Here is a 21366-nt window from a genome sequence, read left to right as displayed (position 1 = left end):
CAAAAAGCGCAAAGTGTGAAGGTAACTTACGACGAGCACGTTAATCGTCATCTAATATGTCACAAATGTGACGGTTTATTGCATGCAACAGTTGAGGTGACAGCTGCACACAGGTGGTCCAACTGCAGCTGACAACACACGGCTGGCATGTAAACTAGTTTCAAAAGTCAACGTGTGGATAGACCTTTCCCACGGTTTTGTCTTCTCACAGAAACTGCAAAACGTCCAACTTTTTGTAGCTCAATGTGGACTCTCTAATCTAGTCCAGATTGTCCCTCCATTGTGTGCGCGTGTGTGTGGATGCGTGCGCGCTACTTCCTGTTCACCGTTTCTTAGTTACTGGACAGTATAAACATAGATATTTTTTTGGCTGATGGGTGGGACGTTCCAGTTAATTTTGGATAGAATCCACCAACTGCTTATGTGAAGGAATGATGTCAATTAAAACAAAATCCCCATCTTGTTTCATGGGGTGTATGCTGCGTCAGAATGATACCGATTATTTAATTGCCAGCAGTTTTCACGCATCCTTTTTCTGTTTTGTTTGTTTTGTTCCTGGATCATTTTGGAATCGAATGTTGAACAAACTTAAAACACAAATAATTATCACATCCGTTATAGGCTGATAGAGGCTCCATCCTAACTGTTAGGCTAGAGTGAATAAGTGGCATGGAAAATGGATGAATTTGAGAAAAATTAAATAAATGTTAGTGCTTTGAAGTTTCGTATTTTATTTCATTCTATATTTAATTATTCTTTTATGAAATAAATCTGTTACCTACGCTAACAATAACGCATTCTTTTTAAAGTTGGTTACATTACAGATTAATGTTAATTAAATCAAAAACAGTTTGATTTATTGACATTATATTTCTATGATTACGGTATGTTTATGTAAAGTCTAATTTTATATAGTGCTATTTTTCTCATGAGTGTGCTATTTTTCTTGCGAAAATTTTCACTCATTTTAATGTGCGTGTTGCTGGAATAAATCTCAAAGGCGCCACAATACAGTCTAAAGCAGGTGTCACCAACATTTTTGAGGGTGAGAGCAACTTCATGTGTACCGATTGTGTGAAGGGCTACCAAATTGATACACGTCTGAAATAACATATTTGTCCAAAATACCTTCAATAATATGAGGATGTGTTATTTTTAATACTTGATGATTTAAATTGTCAGACTTTGATCGTGTTTCGAAATGTCTCACAGTACTGCCAATGTTTGCATTTTTAAATCATAATTTCTACTAGCAAATCACAATGTCCAGGCACTGGCGGGCTACTCAAGTGGTCTTCACGGGCTACCTGGTGCCCGCGGGCACCATGTTGGTGACCACTGGTCTAAAGCCTAGCCGTGAACAAGCTAAAAGCAAAAATATCATTATCGCAATGAAGAAGTAAAACATGAAACACTGCTGACCTACAGGTACTATTACCAAAAATATGACGAAGACATGTTTGACATTTCAATGCAAAACAAACAAATTAAAATAAGTTTTAAAATGCCTCAAGTACACATACATTTCCCAACAGTCCAACTGCATCTTTCCATGCATTTCAATGAGTGGCATCTAAAAATTGAAGTCTTTTGGACTGTGTGAACCCAGCAGATAAATAAAACTGTCTGGTGTATTTTTATATATTTATTTTTTCTTCACCCACTCTGTCTCTATTCAGTAGCTCCCAAGTACCTTGACAACCTTGCCTGGTATTTTGGCAGCGGTCCTTTGAGTGTTGCTGTCAGCTGAGAACGTGCGTGTGTGTGTGTGTGTGTGTGTGTGTGTACGTGTGTATGTGTGTGTGTGTGTGTGTCTAAGGATGAAGGGGGGAGGAGTGAGTGGGGCTATTCAAGGCACTTGTCGTCCCTCGTCTCCCCCGGGTGCGCAGAGGAGCAGGAGAGGGGAGGAGGCGCGGACTGCACACTTGCACTCTGGTAGCCAACGGGAGCACATTGAGCCCAGGCTGCCACCCCCCCGCCCGCTTCACAGACTGCACTAAAAAGCCACAACAAGAGGATTTCCCGCCGCAAGATCAGGATTTCCTCCTCGGAATTGCTTGGAGACCTTCTAATTCTGCTTTTGAAGCTTCAGCATGGCAGAAGCGGCCCTGGGTGGACACCTGAGGGCCAGGATGGGTCTCCTGTGGGCTCTGCTGACTCTCCTCAACCACGTGGGGGCTTTCAACCTGGATACTACTCACACGCTACACAAGCTGGGGGACCGAGGGACCTTTTTTGGTTTCTCTCTCGCTCTCCACCAGCAGCTCACCCCAGAACCTCAGAGCTGGTGAGTTTGCAACTTCCACCTGTCACGTGCATTTTGCAGCCTAATCCCATCAGTCTTCGGGCAACACTCCGAACTGGTTGCCAGTCAATCGCAGGGCGCACATAGAGGAACAACCATCTGCGCTCACTATCATATCTAGGGACAATTTAGAGTGTTCCATTGCTTTCGAGTGCGAACCAGTCGACCGCCGGGCCGCCCCAGTTACAAACATTATACATTTAATCTACAAAAGCACATTGGACCCTGGAAATTTGAGTGACATGAGTTTCATGAGATATTCACCATCTTGTGGCTGATTGTTTATTTTTTGTTTTTTGCTTTGACTTGTGAAAAAAAAAAAGAAAAAAAAGAACCCAACTGAATTCAGCATATTTCCTGACAGTGGACAAAAAGTTAATTAATGCCACTCCTAGTTAAAATATGCTGTCAAACTAAAGATCAAATGAAGAAAAATACATGCTGTGGGCTTGACTGGGTTTTAGGGATTGATTGAAATTGATTTTATTTTAGCCTTATGGCTAAAAATTGGCAGAGTAAAATGCTGATGAATGGCATGATTGATTAATTAATTAATTAATAATATATCATAAATAAAAATACTTTTTGGTGCCAGCAATAAAGATATGAATTACAGGCAAAACATTTGACTACTTTACAATACTTTGTCCTTCAGCATTTGTTCAACTTTAGAGCATAGAGAAACATCGGCAAAAAATGGCCAATGTTTTTCAGATTTGTTTGGGAGGTGGGTGGAATGTTTACATGTGATTATCTTTATCTTCTGGTTGCATTTGTTCACATGCAAAAAAGGCAAAAAATCTTCATTTTTCTGCCAATTTAAAAAAATAAATAAAAACTTTAAGTAAGTAAGATATCCTTTATTCGTCCCACACTGGGGAAATTTACAGCCTCCAGCAGCAAAACTAAAAATAAAATAATATTGGCAGATTAAATAGGCTGGCCGATTAATCAGTCAGGCCTCACTGGGTAGAGTAGACCAGTGTTTCCCAATGTTTAATTAAGGCATGGAAAAATAATTTACATTAAAAACACAAAAAAACAAAGATATGTACTGTATATAACTTAAGATGATGTTATCTCACGTTACTCACGTATTAATCTAAGAAAACCATAAAGCTATCATTCTGATGTATGCATGGTAACAGATGGTTACGCAGATTGTGTCTCTGGCATAGATGAATCAACACAAATGTAAATCAATAATTTTCATAACAATGAATTGAAATTTGATCGTCGCACAGTGCACAGTAATTGGGAATCACTGTACAGTGGGCCCCTGTTATTCACAAGGGCTAGGCACACCCATTATAAAAGCATTGCATATTACCCTCAAAAAGTAGTTGTGAAAAATCTGATAAACCATCATTAAGCATTTTCCAAGGGGGTCTACTGTACTCGAAAGAGGGATATTGTTTCAGAGCCAAAGTTGTGAGTTTGGGCGGATCTTGGCAGCCAAGTTTAATTACTCTCCATGGAATGTAGAATTGTTACCACTTGGCCCCAAAAACTTAAATATACATCAACACTCTGTATCTGGGGAGATTCGTACATCGTGTTACATACTTTGTTGCTGCAACACCAAGTGGAGAATAAAAATTCTGCCACTGGATTGGTGTTGTTGCATCGTTGTGCCAAACGATTGTCGGGATACCCGTAATTCAAATGGGTGCATGACTTGAATATACGCTGTGCATTCAGCTAATGGAGTGAACGGGAAGTCAAGGGCGGGTGGGAACATGTGATGAATCAGCAGACGTTGGAGATCGTTTCATTAAACACGTCTTTCAGGTTTATTGATTGTCATCAGTATTCCTCCATCCAAGAATTGACGTATTCTTTCTCTAAAATCAGGCCCTCACTCCATTCCAGCTGTTTGTACAATCTCATCCTGTGGTCTTTTTTTTTCACTTTAGAAGCGCTGCCAAGCAGCAACTGAGTGGGACTTATGCGCATATGTGCAGAGAAATGATTAATGCAAGCTATTAAGCGCTGTATTGATTTGAAGTATGCAGATCCTTACTGCACCCATTTATGTGCTCTTCCTTCTTTTTGATTCGAGAAGAGGGAGTTACACAACCAGCATGCACTGTCATGCAAAAAAAACAAAAAAAACAAAAGGTGACAGACATGGCTAAAAGCAATCCTTCTCTTATTGAAGCATCATGAAGGGAAACAAAAAAATGTTAGGCTCCCGCCTATCATCCGATGTGAAATTTGACACTTGATTGACATACAGAGCAGTCAGTCTTACATCTGTTGCATGTCACCGTGTATATGTATGGGATCATGCAGTTATGCAAAGTACATCAACATATACCGCACATATTAGGAATTTTAAATGTAATTCAAATAAATAAATAAATAAATAAATAGGTAATTTGGACTCGATCATTTTATAAGTAGCTCACATGCTGAAAAAGTGTGGGCGCATGTGGTCCAGAGAATTTATCTGAACAAATAAAGACCTCTCTACAGTAGACAGCACCACGCTAATAAAAGTATTCCTCCATTTTTAACTGTCAACTGCCCACTTTAGCTGCACCGCAGTCACGCTGTCGCCTGCTCAGACCAACGCTGTGACATCAGCTGCAAAGCCACTGTGTAAAAAGTAATTCAGTACATATACAGTGCAGCAGCATGGCTGTGTCTTATTTAAAGTGACTTGAGCCAAAAGTGTCAGATTGCTGCGCTGAGGAGAGACCTGAAGATAGTCAAGAAAGCGATGGCATGGATGGTGTGGAAACGTGGGTGCTCATAACATCACTCCATCGCTATGTATGGACGACTGGCTGATATTTTCAGCTAAATATTGTTGGATGGCAACGCTCGAGGACATGTTTACTCTCAACGGCCACAATATTTGGTACACAAATGAATGGATCCAATTCTATTTACCCGGAGTGGAATTTTATTACAATAATAGATATAAAAACAACAACAAAAAGTAAGCATTATAAATTATTGTTCTGTTGAACCCCCCAAAAAATAAATCAATACCTTAATTAATTAATTAGCAATTTTATTTTTTACTTTGCCCGTATCAACCTCAATTTCAGCTACCACTGTTAGTTTTACTTTCTTTAACATGGTGTAGATAAAAGCACTTTGTAAGTGCCATTTACCATTTCAGCGACATGTACGGCATTTTAAAATTTGTCTTTACTTATTTTTTTATCGTAGTTGGTGGACAATAGTCTCGGCCAATTCTGGTGTGATCGTTTAGCTGTGAAAGTGAAAACAAACAAGCAAACAAACAAAAATATTAGCTTATGGCCAACAGATTGTAGCGCTACAATGCAACCATTATAATCAGCTGGTGGTTGATCATAGTATTTGTCAGAGAGTGTTACAAAACAGACAAAAGGTGATGGAGATCATTTGAATTTCGAATCAGAAGTGAGGATGTATTGTATGTACATTCATACAAACATGGCACACACGCACACACACACTACCAATTACTACTACGACTAAATAACGTCCAGATATATTAAAAGTGTTACGTGATTTATTATGTGGAGAAGACAGCATACACCATTTTTGTTGGAAAGGTCAAGTTTCAGACTTCCTACTAAGTTTTGGTGGTGGAATCGCCAAGTCCTTGTGTAATGATTAGAGTAAAACAAGGATTCCTAAACTGCGAATACAGTTAAAAGTACATAAAAAATGTAATAGAGGGATGCTATAATAACACACACATTGTCCCCCCGCCCCCTCCCACTACTTAATCTGTAAACATAAAAAATATTTGCATGATTAAAATGAAATGTGGGGTTAGTAGGAATAAGGCATTTGCATGTTGGAAAAAGTTTACAAAAGGTGTAATATCTCAAAACAGAATGGCCTAAAAGTAAACATATCAATGCTACATGCCGCATTATGGGTCCAATTCCCAGAAATGAAGATATCAATATCACAACCTCAGCATGAGCTGAATAGATTTGATCCTGAAAGCAACCTTTATTATTCATCAAACAAATGCAAGGAAACTGACTCTCCTGTATGAATAATACATTACCATTAAGCGGTTCAGATGACGCATTCTAAATTGTGCCATGATGAGACATCTTGCCCCGAACTGTTGAAATCAGATGCTATAGTGATGCATCTGCTCTTTGAATGCGGCAGAGCTTTTTGTGTGTGACTCTTGCCTGAGGTCACACTGCACTGCATTGCAATTGCTGATTGTGATATGATGATAACTCCTTTGAAGTTCCAGACACTTCATTCGGTTCACACGATCCAATACAACCCGAAACACTCCTTCTGACACTCGAAAAATCCTGACAGACCAATGCTGTTGCACTCCAGACTTGCAGATAGCACGAATGAGCATTGAAAAGTCAGTGTCACATAGCAAGATTTTTTTTTCACAGAAACTCCCAGTACCTACTTGGCCCTGATGTAAGCAGCAACACAAAGTTACGAAAAACTTACTACCTGACAGAAAACCAACCAATCCTTTATTAGATGGACTGTATTTCCTGAAATAGTGGCATCCCCTTGAGTACATCCTGATATAAAAAAGATGAAGAAATGAAGAAAAAAGTCTGGATAACACAGAACTCCTAGAGTATGCATTCACGCAAATATGCTTATAAAACTGCAAATCCTAAGCATCAAATGCTGTGGCCTCACATGTACACACCCCGTCACTGGTGAAGTGAAAATAAGGTGTTCTTAGTTTCCGTGCAGACGTGAGCATCATTAATCGGAGGCACAAAGACGTTTTGTAAAAATCAAAACAGCTTTGTGAAAGACGGCCATCAGCAGAAGGCATCTTGAAGCCCACGCTGATGCCCGGCTTCTTGGGGTTGGTGCAGTGAGCTACTGTAGTGTCTTTGTACCGCGCCACACACAATCTCCTCAGTGTGCGCACAAGCACTTGCTTCTGTTACTTGGACTTGGACGCGGAGGGCTGCTGGCATCTCAAAGCGGTTTAACAATCTGCTGCTGCTGCCACTACTGTCAGACAGACGACGGGGGCATTCGAGTGGGAGTTATGTGTGCATGTGCTATTTATACTGAAATGACAAGCGCTTCCACTAATAGTTGAGCACATGGGGAAGACAGGAAACTCCTCGTGTTCAAGCCCCCAGCTGTCACTCACAACAGCAAATTCAACATCGGACCATTTTCAACACAAACTGGATCAAGAGTCTCATTTTCAAAAAAAAGGAAGACGTGGTTAGAAGGTGCCGATTAAGGAAATATGAATAAAATTCATCTTCTTAAAACATGAAAACAAAGATAAAGTAAAATAGATTTGCAAATGAAGAACTATATCAAATTGAAAACATTTGTGAACAAAATAAAATACAGCCACTACAATAAACAAAACAAAAAATAAAAATCAATACAGTTGAAGATATATTTTAAAATATTCAGATAAAAATAAAAATTAATTTAAAGTAAAAATACTGATTATAACTTCAAATTTAAAATAAAAATGGAAAATGAATGAAAAAAACAAAAAGATCAAAATAATTACGAATAAAATACACCGTTTTTAAAATGTCAATGCATATTTAAAAATACACAATAAATATTTAAATATAAAATAACAATTACAATATTTTAAAATGAAAAAATATAGAATTGAAAAAAAAATGAAATCACAATTTAAAAAATGATAACATTTTATAGCCCAGACTTCCCTACCCCCATCCACTTCATCCAGCTCTTCCCGAGGTCTTCCTAGGCCAGCCAGGAGACATTTGCCAGCGTGATTTGAGTATTCTCAGTGGCGTCCTCCCCATCGGACGTGTGCAGAAGCATCCAGGAGGCAATCTGACTAGATGCCTGAGCCTCCTCATACGGCTCTTTCCAATGTGGAGGAGCAGTGGCTCGACTCTTCTCAACCTACTGGTATCTCTCAGGGAGAGCCCAGGCACCCTGTGGAGGAAACTCATTTCAGCCGCTTGTGTCGGTCATGAACCACAGCTTGTGACTATGGGTGAGGGTAGAGACGTACTGTAGATCATCCAGGAAAACGAGAGCAAATATAACTCCTTAAAATCAAAAATAAAGATTGGATAAATTAAAAGTAACCAATAAATAATCTATTCCATTTAAAATACAAATGGTGCATCGTCTGCAGATACCGCATCCCATTCACACCTCCGTGTACTTGGTGAAATCACGCAAACTCCTCAACGGAAGGCCCAAATCTCAGAACTGTGCGGCAGACATGCTAATCACGAAGCCACCAAACTGCCCCTGTGTTTAACGTAATTGATGAAAGTCACGTAGCTGTAACGTTCCAACTGCAGTGGTGTGGCAATCTTGCTTTCACTTAATGCAATCAAGCACTTCCACTCAAATGAAGCACTCACGTTTTACTGGTGTTAATCATCCATGTTTCCAAAGCATGTAGCCTTCTTCGTCGATGTGTTTGGCGCACTGCCACCACATCAGTTTGAATGCTGGACCCAATCCAATGGAAGTGCTACATCCTTTTTCCTGCCTCGGTGTTTAGTTGAAAGTCTAGCACGGGTGATGCAGTGTCTTTCTGCAGCTCACAAATCATCAGTGCTGTTTCGCCAATGCGGCCTTCAAAGACGTCTATTGTGCTTCCTCTTTATCCTCTGAACCCTTTAGGTCAGCTTTTGTATTCAAGGAAGTCATTTCCAACTCTCGGCATCATCCCTGCGGATGACGTTGGGGTTATGAATTGTTGGAGAAAAATGACAGAAGGAATTAAAACTATATTAACTTCTAAATTCAATTGATGAGGCAATTATACATTTATATGGTGTTAGAGTCATAACAGCCCTCCGAAAGAAACCATAATTACAATATGGCCTGTGATTAGAATGAGTTTGACATGCCTTTAAATGTGTCACAATGTCCCTGCACCATTCTGTCACACACAAAACGGACTTGTTGATTTGCATCACAAAGGCACAATAAAAGAAGGCCCCTCACCTCTTAGCCTTCCTCCGTCATGGATTAAGAATGGCCTCCCCCATCGCCCAACTCAATTCATGATCTGTCTACAGTAACTCTTGTCATTAAATCTCCTGCAGCCCATTCACGTGAAAGCCTTGGCAGCGCATCCGAGTCGCCCGTTTTTCTCACTGCTTACCTACAAGGAGTAAGGATTTATTAGACTCTCACCATGAACAGCATTCGCTGGCTGTCTATTTAGCAATCCGTCGGTCTGCCATGACCCGGACAAAAGCTCGGCGGGAAGCGTTGGTACCAGGCCTGAAAGCTTTCAGGAATATTAGCCGAGTGAGAGCGGGGACAATGTGCACCGTCAGCAAGAAAAACACAACTTCAGCCGCACTGAGAGCAGGAAAAAACGGCATCCTTTCCACTTCGAGATCGTCGGTGACACGTTTGTTTTTAGTGTTTAATTATTCAAGTGTCATCAAGGTTGTTTGAGGAGAAAGCAAGAGGTCGACCCTGGCGCTCATGTTCTCCTAACATGGGGGAGGGTCGAACACAAACAGGAGCCGTGGGGATGAATAAGCCACCTCACCTTTTGATTAAAGGCGTGCGCGTGCGTGTGTGCGCACACATGCTTGCGGTTGAATCAATCAGATGATAGCATCTCGATACAGTAGCTGTCACGAACCAACCAGGATATTAAACCATTTTATTTGACGGGTTTGTCTTGCAGTCCGATGTAAGAATAAATGTTCCTTTTGGAATTTTTTTCTCTTACTGTGGATCAAAAATATATAGATGGATAGCTGTCATCCATCGTATGCCATGTAAAATCTACCAGTAGATTTTACAGTCCCAGTAGGTAAACTTGTAAATGGATGGATCAATTGATTAATAAGGAGGAGAATAGCATTGGATCTTCCAGAACAGATGTGAATATTCTCCTAAAGGGCCAATTAGTTGCGCATTGGAAATCGTCATTTGCATGTTGATCAATAGAGGGCCAGCCTGTGAGGGGTGAGAGACTAGTTCAAGATGTATGTGACACAAGTCTCACTTGTCTCATGTGGTGCAAAAAGCAAACAATTTTAGCATGGCACATATTAGGGCTGTAATAAAGTGAAAAAAAATCATATTTACTTAAAAACAAAACGATTAAAGTTTTTTCACTCTGAATTTTACACCACCAGGTCAGACAGGGTATTTGACCTTTGCCCCAACAGCTTGGATAGACACCAGCTCACCCATAACTCTGAGTAGGTAAAGGAGTCTAGAAAATGGAGGGCTGGCATCCATCATTTCTGGAACTGTTTGTCTTCAAATCTCAAAGTTTCCCAATGGTACTGCAATCAATATCTTAAGAAAAGAAAACACTTAAGTAAACCTTTATTAGTCTCGCAATGGAGAAATTCCAAATTCACAGCAGCAAAGTTATGAAAGGAAGAAGTAGAACAAAAAAAAAAAATAATCTGGATCATGAGATAAAATTTCAGAGGGAATTTTGCAGTTGGCCCAATTGTTTTTTTTTTCTTTCAAAAACTTCTTTTGAAACAAATCATTGTGTTGAATCACCTCCCCTGGCACTGAACCACAGCGTCCCGAAGGGGTTTTCGCATGGATTGCCAGCTGTCTCTGTCACTCTCTTTCCCCACTTTTTTATGCATTAGCTATGCCCTCCTTCTTTGGCTCATGGTGGCACAAATCATGATTCAGAGCACCTCATTCTCAGCTGTTGCTTTCCACAGCGAGATTTCCCCGAAAACAATTGTTTTAAAGACAGGCGGCGGTACGGATACTAAGCCCTCGTTTAGACAGTTAGGGTAGGTAGATTTTTACTGTCAGCTATGCACACGTGTGGATAAAGATTCAGGCACGTAGTCATGTCTGTGCGGCTGCCCATGTTGGCCTTTTGCAAATGTGTGTTTGTGCATCCAGATCAGAGGTCACAGTCTTAGCTCGGGACAATAAGAGGATGAGCCCCTCACCCCCCTGCTGATTCTCCAAAGCTGCCTTCCAAAGTATGTTGTCCATCCAACATATTAAGTGTGGGAGAAGAGATTTGGTGGTTCATCAATCAGAAATCCTGGAGAAAATGTTGAGTGTCCAACTAATGTTTCACAAAATCGGATGGTTGTCCACGGTCCATTCGTGGAATATTATGGTTGGAAAAGATATCGGAGAGTTTGTGCTGATAGAAATAAGGTACCCATCCATCCATTTTCTGTCACTTATCCTCATCGCCAGCTGACTTTTAGTGAGAGAACTGGTTGCTACTAAACACCGATGGACAAATGTGCTTAACACAGGCACCTCTGAGCTCCCCTCATTATTATTGGACCCTGGGTTAAATGTTTCCGATATATATAACCAGTCCCTGTGTCCGTCCATTTGAGTAAAATCATAATTATAGGTACATTTACAGTATGTATGCAAAGGCAAGTGATGTTGAACTCTGTTGTCTGCAGAGATGTGACTCCTTGGACTGCACTGGGTGTGTGAGGGTTAGGGTCAATGAATAATGTGGCAAGCGCAAGTTTCTGGTATGTTTTGCTGTTTATGTTCTAAGAAGAAAATCCTTCATCTTCATATCGCTAATTGCTGTTAGTGTCAGTTATTGATCAGTCATTGACTGCTTGTTGGTGGCATATGTTTGGTCACAGTCTGGTCTTCATCGGTTTAACACCAACTTAATTTAGGTGACAAATCTTGTTATCGGTGCACAGTGTTTGTCTTCCAAGCATTATTAGCAGCTGTTCAGTTGATACCTATGGTACTGTTCTATAGCATAACAACAATGTGACTCGGTGTGTATGCCACACCAGATGTCACAAATGTTCTGTTTTATGTCACCTACTGTAGTGGATGTGCAATGACACCTTACTCTAGTACAATAAAAAAAAAAAATGTGATTTTTTTAAAAATACAATTTTATATTTGCCATTATGCATTCTCACATTTCAATTTTTTGTAGAATAAATGATTACTGTTCTGTAAATGGAAACTAATTCATGATTAGACATAATTTTAATTGTGAAGTATTATTTTGAAAATGTTGAAAAAAACCCCACCTCAGCCAATGAGAGGACTGTTATCAATGGGTGATTGCCAACCAGGTTTCACACATAAACACCAACAACTACTAATGACTAGGTAGCAAATACTGGTTGTCATCATATTATGAAAAATTATGAGAAATGTAATTTTTGCTGTTATCCAGGCAACAAAAAAGAACACATCACACTCTGTCAGTGAGCAGACAAAGGGTATGGCCATTTTTGGTTAGTTTGACCTGTGCATGAACTACTTTCAGGCGAAATCAGTGAGCATTCAGCTTGTCTGCACGATTCCATAAGAAGGGGCACCTAGCGCAGGTATTTATCTAATCCCTTAGTGGATTAATTGTCATATGTTGAATTTTCTGCTATGTAATGTGGACAGTTAATGCTGGTTTTTCCAAATAAAACCCAACTGCCGAATATGATCTCACGGTCTCATGACGGCAGTGTACAGTACAGTGTGGCCATGTCAACAATGTGTGTGTGTGTGTGGTGGTGGTGGTGGGGTAATTTTATTTATGTTACGCCACTAACACACACATGCATATGGGTGCACACACACACACACACACACACACACACAGATAAATCTCACAAAGCTTCGTAGTGCATGTCGTGGGTTTGCTGAAAGATGAGCTAGCAATTGAAAATGACAAAGAGACTTTGTCTCATCGCTGAACAATGAGGAATTACGGTGTGCAAAAGGCCGGACTACATGCAATTGTGGAATCTTATCAATGTTAGGCACATAAAAATAGATGCCTCCTTCAGGCGGATGCGGTCAGAAAAAAATAAGTAGTACGGCTGCTGCAATGATCTTCATTCGTTGTACACAATTGTTGACACGTGAGATGAAAGCGTTAACTGTTCAGCCCACTGAAACTCTCCTGCTTACCAAAACTACTGTGAAAGGCTAACTTGCTAATGCTATCATTGTAACAAATTACTGTTGAAACTCAACATAAATGTAGTTTGTGAAATGTCAGACCAAAATGAATTGTTAATTAACTGTTACATTTTAAATTTACTCATTTACTACGGAACCATACTCTGACCGAAGAGAGCAATTTAGTCACACATGCTTGACTAAGCCGAAAACAAAAGATGATCCTTGAGGCTAACTATTTTTACTTGTCCTATTTTAACTTTCCCTCGTTACTTTCCCTACTCCCCCCACTTCCCATCTGTGTCTTGACGACTTGCTTCCATGCATCCGCCATGGCTGACAGCGTTGGCTGGAATGTGGCCCAACATTCAGTTTTTAAAATAGCCGGTAAGCCTAAGAATCTGCGCTCCTAATAAGGCAGAGGGCAGCGGCTCTGCCACCCCCCCCCCCCCCCCAAATATCAGCACCCAGCTCAGTGAGAATAAAGGCTTTTGCTCGCCTTCACGTAGTGTTGGCCGAGTGTTGAGAACCAAAGCAAATGAGATAGAGCCCACGCAGAGCTGTACCGCAGTCAAGATAATGTGAAACCATGTTTTCTATCTCCTACTAGTGCAGATTGCACTTTTAGTTTCTGCATGTTGTCCTGTGACTGACGTGAATCTGTTCGAGATTGGAGTATTAAATGTACACAATCAAACAGAGGTCAAAATATCAGTGTCAATGATTCCTTGAATAATCCTTAGATCTCACACATTAACTGGTGGTGCTACGTCTAATGACTGATCTGTATACTGACCAACATTTGTAGATTGGATTCATCCTCGATACGTGGATCGATTCATCCTGGGATCATCCATCATAGTGACTCTTAAATTTGTGTTGCTTTAGGATCCTGGTGGGGGCGCCGCAGGCTGCCGGCCAGGGTTTGTTGCGAGGTAGTCGACCGGGTGCTTTGTTCAAGTGTCCTATCACGCCTGAGGAATATGACTGTGAGAGGGTGGACATTGATGGTGAAGGTAAGTTTTGATTCATTTTCAACTGTGCACATAATTCCATTGAGTCACATCTGATAGAGTGAAACAATATCAAAGTAACAAATAACATTCCTGGTTCCATTAACCTAAAGGGCCGTGTTTTAGAAATTTGAGGCGTATAGGCCACCTTGTCACTAGGACCAGATCCGAGACTTATTTTTCATCTTGTTTCCTATTCTTCTCCTGCAGTGAGTCTAAATAAAGAGAACAAAGACAACCAGTGGCTGGGAGTTACTGTCAAGAGCCAAGGCATTGGAGGGAAGGTGGTGGTAAGTCAAGTCAAGTCAAGTGAAGTACAACTTTATTGTCAAATAAGCAAGGTCATGTCAGGATCTCTTGATTTAAAAAAACATGTTCTGTCATAGCACAAAGGTTGGTTACTATTTCTCCGCAGACCTGCGCTCACCTGTACGAGCTCAGGCAGCGTGTGCACCAACCCTCCGAGACGCGTGATCCCATTGGACGCTGCTACGTCCTGAGTGAAGACCTGACGGAGCGAGACGACCTAGACGGAGGAGAATGGAAGTTCTGTGAGGGTCGGCCGCAGGGTCACGAGCAGTTTGGCTTCTGTCAGCAGGGTCTTTCCGTCAGTTTCACCCCAGACAACAACTTCATCTTGTTTGGGGCCCCGGGCACGTACAACTGGAAAGGTGCGGTGGCCTGTAGGAATGAAGATGCCGCTATGAACGCGTTGAAATCGAACTTTTGCAGACTCTTTCTTCTTGTTTAGTCAGTAAATGTACACGAGAAAAAAACTAACAGGAAATGGTCAAGATGGTAAACTGACAACTTGTTTCTACATTTTCAGTGCTGTTAATAAATGTTGATGACAATTAGTCATGCGGATGACAAACCATCTGCCAATTGCAAAGAGGAAATGTCTGAAGTCTCCCATCAAACCAAAGTTCTTGCTGTAGTAAATATAAAATGCTTGGGTTTTCTTGACCCACAAAATGCCAACTGGAAAGTAAACTTGTCCTCAGTCTTCCATCCAAGGACTGTTCTCGCAATTTTAGCATTATGTGCATTCACTTTGCGCACGTAAGGAAAAAGTCTCAGGGCACTTCTCTGAGGTCTTCTCCATGTCCCTGATTTCTTTTTCTATCTCACACCATCTGTAAATGATTTTCCTCACAGCTAAGAATTCTTAGTGATCTCATATACAGTAGTTTGATTGTGACGAGGGTCTTCAGAATCAGATCCATCCAGCCATCCTTTTTCTACTACTTATCATATTCAGGGTTACAAGGTGAGCAGGAGCCGATTCCAATGCACTTATGATGACAGATGCCCGATACGCTACTTTCATCTAGTCGTAATTTTGATTTAACTGTTGCAAGATCACCCCAGAATTTCTGACTGGAAATCCATCTGGCTATATGGCCATTTGCCATCATTCTTTGAACGCCCCATTCTAACACACAGTGTATGTTCAGCTTTCGACTATTTAACAGAATAACATGATCAAAAAGAAATTGACTGATGATACGATCTTACAATTGGACCCAGAGCAGCAGCACAAAGGATGAATACTGCAGAATAGTACAGGTCAAAGTATGTTCCATTTTGTGCTTGTCTGAAGTGTCATCGTCAAGATGGTTATACCACCAGTGTGTTGGGAGGGTACAAATGTTTCTTATGGCTATGTTGTGGCCTCACACGTTTCCATTTCAGGTGAAATGCGCGTGCAGCTGCTTAATCAGACGCTGCTCGACCTTGGTTTCTATGATGACGGACCCTACGAGGTGGCGGATCAGAAACAGCTTAATGCCCGGCTCATCCCTGTGCCCTACCACAGTTACCTGGGTAGGAGTTGCCCTCCCTGCTCACTGCTGGAGCGGAAGCGAGGGTCTGGTGGAGAACGGCGACTAGGGCTCAGACTGTACCCCCACCAGCTCTCAGATATAGCCCCAGGCTGCAACTCGAGCAGTGACCCTATCTATTCCTGCGGGTTTATTCATGGCCAGAAACCTTGAGATTTTCAACTCATTCATGGCTGGGATTTGGTGTCTGGAATTTCTGGACCGGAAATTATATTTGGTTCCAAATGATCCGATGACGGCCTTGAGACATCAGGGTACACTCTGAACCCGGAGGGCTGTCACTCGAGCCGGGGAGGTTTCTGCAAGAAAAAACTGCTGCCACCCACCCACCCACCAAAACACAGCATCGATCGATCACGGCTTGTCTCACCTGCACCCTCCTCTCCCCCTTTCTTTTTCACCCAACCTCTCCATCACCCGCTTTACCTCCCTCACATTTCACCACCCTGTCACCCTACCTGCACTGGTCCCTCTACCTCCTTTCCTTTCCTGTCTTGGGCCATAGGGCTCTTGTTCATGGCTAGCCCAGTTGAAGACGCACTGCTGTACAAAACTCTGGAGCCCTCCAAGAAGCCCACAGCCTTTGAGGATGTAACCCATAATAGCTACTTAGGTTTGTAGGTGTGATGTGTTGTTCTTTGGACCTGATTGGCCTTTTCTGACATAGAAGTAGCCCTAAAATCAATTTTCTTCTTCTTAGTGTTAATCCTCTCTGCAGTCCAGATTTTGATCTGTGTTGGACTTTGTCCCTTTTACTGTTAAGAGACAACCACCCCCCCAAAAAATCAAAGTCGTAACCATCCATCCGTTCATTTCTATTCCACTCATCACGTCTGATTCGAACCATCCAGACAAAGTTTAGAAGATGAAGCCCATGCCCTATACTGAAGGCACATGAATGAACCACTACACCAGGTGTGGGCAACACTCTATTCTCGAGGGCGATCATCTTTCCTGTTTTGGATATTTCCTCCCTCCAACACAACTGATTCAAATGATCAGCTCATCAGTAAGCTCTGCAGAAGCCTAAACATGATCCTGATCATTTGAATCAGGAGGGTTCAACAGCATTGGCTGCATTCCACCATCACTGGGTGGTTGTCTCTTGGAACAACAGTGAGTTTGTCTCTTGTGTCTGTAGGTCTTTGTCATCTCAATTCTGCGTTTTCCAAATCTGTGTTGTCTTTTTTCAGTGTGCTCACTAACAAGGGTTGATCTATCGGGTGTTTTTTAAGTGCATCACCTTCTTTTGAGGTATTTTTTGCCTATGTCGTGTTTAAGCTTAATGACCCATTGTTGACTTAACGGGACCTTTTCATCGTTAACGTTGGATTGCGGTGTTCTCTCGTCTCACTGACTGCGTGGATCTCCGTAAATCTCTTAATTCACATACCTTCCAGTCCTGTTCATCCTTTCGCCCCATTCCTTATTTTGCCGTTCCCTAGACAGCACTAATTCCCTTGTGACATTTTAGCCTTGATTTTTTTTAATAACTCACATGACCTCCATTGATCCTAACAAGAAGAAATGACACAACTGCATGCCCGAGGAACAAAGTCTGTTCTTAGGAGAATTTAGTAACAAAAGTTAATCGTGAAGAATTGAAATAAATTGGAATGTTTTTTTAAACAATTCTGATAGTAAAATGACCTAAACTGAACATGTTTGGAATTTTTAAAAAATATTTTTTTTGGTAAAAAATATAGTGATACATTTGTAAATGTAACAATTACATTATATGTGCAATTAAATACTATACGCTCAGAAAAACCGCTTTGACTAAAATATCAGAAACAATGTTTTATTTTCATCTTATTTGATTATCATTGCTTACCGTCTCCCAAGTGGATCTAGTTTCTATTACCGATAATTTGCGCTTGAACTTGTAAACACTATGTGTGGCCAAAGTAGCCCCTCTGACCTCGCTTTTATGTTTTACACTGCAGACATTCTTCACCTGCTGTCCTCAGAGCTGCACGATGTTTGTCCTGGCCTTGTCGCCTCCTTTTTTTTTTTTTTTTCTAAACCACATGTTAAGTGTGAGACAGACCATCCCCACTTTTGTCACTCACACCCCTAGCATGTTGCAACAAATGCATGTGCCTGCTTCTGTTTAGATAGTTAATGATCTGTTTTTGTTGTTGTTGTTGTTGTTGTTTTGACCCAAACACACCACACATACTCTTTGACACCTGCCACAATCGTACTTCTACACTGTATACACACACACAAACACACACATAAAACACACACAAAACTAATTGAGTTATTATTGTATTGTCACTGTAGCCTATCCACCGTGTGGGTGCGCCACAGTTTTCAAAAGTTGGAGCACCTATCATCAAAACAAAGCCCATAATTATGGGGGGGCATGCGGGGGGAATCCATATGTGTCATCATTAGACCATTAACGTCACAAATGCCCCAGAGAGTACTCGCCTCAGTTTAGGAATCCCTGCTCAAGGCTGTAAATCTGGTTAATGTCTCGTCACAATGTTTACATGCCTTCACTAAAAGTAAGCGATGCAGACCTCACGAGACATGAGCTGAAAAGCTCCATAGATCACCCCACATACTGGCGGACCGACGAGCACTTGCAAGCCCCATCTGGGGTTGGGCATAAAATCAATAGTCACTTTAGGCATACATTTCATTAGTCAGAAGATGAGAATAGAGCAGCACCCACACCCCCCCATGGTCAATACTACTAATGCCTGAGTCTAACTACCCCCCTTTCGCCTCCTTGGCCAGGATTCTCTGTCGACTCGGCCATGGGAATAATGAGACTTGGAGAGTTGACCTTTGTGGCGGGTGCACCGCGGGCAAATCACACGGGGGCTGTGGTGCTGCTACGCAAGGACAACGTTTACCGGCTGGTGCCCGAGCACATTTTCTGGGGAGAGGAGCTGGCATCTTCCTTCGGCTACTCCGTGGCGACCACTGATCTCAACAATGATGGGTGAGGAGAGAGAGTAGACGCGGGTGTCTTCCGTACTTCAATTTCCACCAAATGCGACGGTTCAGTTCAGGAAGTTTAAGGCTGGGATATGGAAAACCCTGATGCTAAACAAATACGGGTGACTATCTGAGAACAATAAAGCATGACAATAGTGTCATAGCATGACAATATGACAGTGAGGTACTACACAAAAGCCTTGAAAAACAAACCGGAGTGAGATTCAAGTATGGAACAAAAATGAACCAAACTCCTTGATGGAAACTAGGTGATCAATGCTGCTCCATAACCGTGTCTTGAAGGGTTATTTAATAATTGTTCCTCTCTTTAGCTGGACTGACCTGATTGTGGGAGCGCCCAACTTCTTTGACCGTAAGGCAGAGATCGGCGGTGCTGTCTACGTATACCTGAACCCCTTCGGTCACTGGGACGATCAGGCCCGGCCCATCCGTCTCAATGGGACGTATGACTCCATGTTTGGCATGACGGTCAACAACATCGGCGATCTGGACCAGGACGGATATGGAGGTGAGAGTCAAACGCCGTTGGGGAATGCAGAAATGCATTCAGAGTCTTATGTTGAATTTACGCTCTTGTATTTTCAGACAAGCATGACTGTTTATTTTTTATTTTTTATCACAGCATAAAACATTGCGTTCCTGCAAATGACCAAGTGTCCTTTTAAAACTGAACCAAAAGTTGTATGTGTTCAATAATTTCCTTCAAACTGGCTTGACTTTTGAGAGACGCGACACATACCAGAGTCCTTTCGTGAAATGTTTGTCAAAACTGCGTGAAGCCTATTAAAACAATTACTGCTACCTAACCTATATAACTGTATGTTTACAACTTTACAAGTTTTTTCTCTATATCTATAAATTTGTTATTGTACAATTACGATTACCGGTACTCAAAAACAGGCACCTTTTTACAGACAAGAGCATTTTGGAGTTGTATGTGGTAGTTATGTTTAATATGTGTTGGATTTCTGAGGGGGTCCTTGGAAAAATGTCCCCCTGCAAAGTTCCCTGAATCCAAAAACTTTGAGAACCCATCTTTATACTAAAAATCCCCAGAAAAACAGTGACTTGCATAAAGGGAAGTGCAGACCAAGAATATTAGTCAATGTAAACTAACCCCCCACCCCCCAAAAAAAAAAAACGAAACTTAAAAAATGAAATAAGATAAAAACAAAAAAATATTTTAAAACAATGCAAACTATATGAAATGACATGCTATGTTTATAAAATGAACCAAAACTAAATACAATAACCAAATAACACGCTTAAAAATGTATTTATTTAATTTTTGCTATTCCGTGGTCCCTCATTTATCACGGGGGTTACGTTCCAAAAATAACCTCCTGCTGTAAAAACGAAATTAAACCAACTGAATTTAAAAAGCAAAAGTCAAAAGGAAAGGAAAAAAATAACTCGAATGAAAAATTCATAACTGTTATAACCCTTGCCCAGACATCGCTGTTGGAGCTCCGTTCGACGGGGACGGCAAGGTGTTCATCTATCGAGGCTCGGATGCAGGAATCGAAACCAAACCCGCTCAGGTGAGGTTTTTTTTTTTAAAGATGTAAAAAAAACCCAACAACTTTTTTTAAGGAGTGGACGTAAACAGGTCATTGTGTATTCCCTGTGACAATTTAGGTGCTGGATGGCCGAGACTTTGAAGTGAGGCGTTTTGGATACTCCATCTCAGGTGGCTTGGATGTGGATGAGAACCACTATCCAGACCTCGCCGTGGGCTCGCTCAATAATTCAGTGGTGCTCTTCAGGTATAAAAAGCGTATTTGGCGAGTCTTCTTTTCACATTCCTCTGATCGTTCCTTTTTGTCCGCAAAGGTCTCACCCAGTCATTCACGTGATTCGGGAAATCTCTATTGACCCACAATACATTGATCTGGCCCAGCCTAACTGTAAGGGCAGAGATGGAGTTTGGTAAGAGTATTTCCGATCAATAATGTAACTTTAGCTTCTCGTGTGTTTGCTGATCTGTTTGCTCTCCCCTGCCACTCTTCCATTTTAGCATCGAGGTCAAGGCCTGCTTTGTCTATGCAGCCCACCCAGTGCACTACTCACCACATATAAGTGAGTAAAATAATCAAGTGTCTCACTGATAACGTTAATCCTGATACCCTTATCGCATGTAAATCCCTCCCCCTCGCTGCGCACCATGCGCCTTCAAGCCCTGGTGGTACGCTTTGAAGCCGACTCGGAGCGCAGGAAGCTGGGCCTCCCCCACCGTGTAAACTTCTTGAGCCGGAGCTCCCTGGAACCAGAGTACATGCAGACGGAGGAGGTGGATCTGCATCGTCAGAAACACCCGGCGTGCACCACCGCTACTTTCCAACTTCATGTCAGTAAGATTTAACTTGAGGACCGGCATGCTGGTTAGCAC

The 21366-nt window shown here is 41.5% G+C and overlaps 1 protein-coding gene across 3 annotated transcripts in view; it reads left to right on the top strand.

The window, feature by feature from the left end:
* The first annotated feature begins 1859 nt into the window (after nt 1–1859).
* itga7 (integrin, alpha 7) overlaps nt 1860–21366 on the top strand; it is a 29458-nt gene continuing 9951 nt past the window's right edge. The window contains exons 1-12 of one of the 3 annotated variants that reach the window (XR_007964043.1): nt 1860–2287; nt 14033–14160; nt 14368–14447; nt 14573–14828; nt 15853–15984; nt 18753–18960; nt 19289–19485; nt 20430–20518; nt 20616–20743; nt 20811–20906; nt 20995–21056; nt 21155–21324. Coding sequence is in view for 2 of the 3 variants with exons in the window: in XM_052075439.1 (XP_051931399.1) it covers nt 2094–2287; nt 14033–14160; nt 14368–14447; nt 14573–14828; nt 15853–15984; nt 18753–18960; nt 19289–19485; nt 20430–20518; nt 20616–20743; nt 20811–20906; nt 20995–21056; nt 21155–21324 (1740 nt within the window). In the remaining variant the exon portion in view is untranslated. Of the gene's footprint in view, nt 2288–14032; nt 14161–14367; nt 14448–14572; nt 14829–15852; nt 15985–16506; nt 16615–18752; nt 18961–19288; nt 19486–20429; nt 20519–20615; nt 20744–20810; nt 20907–20994; nt 21057–21154; nt 21325–21366 lie in introns of all 3 variants that reach the window. The other 2 variants (XM_052075440.1, XM_052075439.1) reach the window with 2 other exon arrangements.

Source organism: Hippocampus zosterae, chromosome 9 (assembly GCF_025434085.1).
Source record: "Hippocampus zosterae strain Florida chromosome 9, ASM2543408v3, whole genome shotgun sequence".
Lineage (NCBI taxonomy): Eukaryota > Metazoa > Chordata > Actinopteri > Syngnathiformes > Syngnathidae > Hippocampus > Hippocampus zosterae.
Note: the sequence above shows the minus strand (reverse complement) of the source record. Positions and strands in the feature narration are given on the sequence as shown.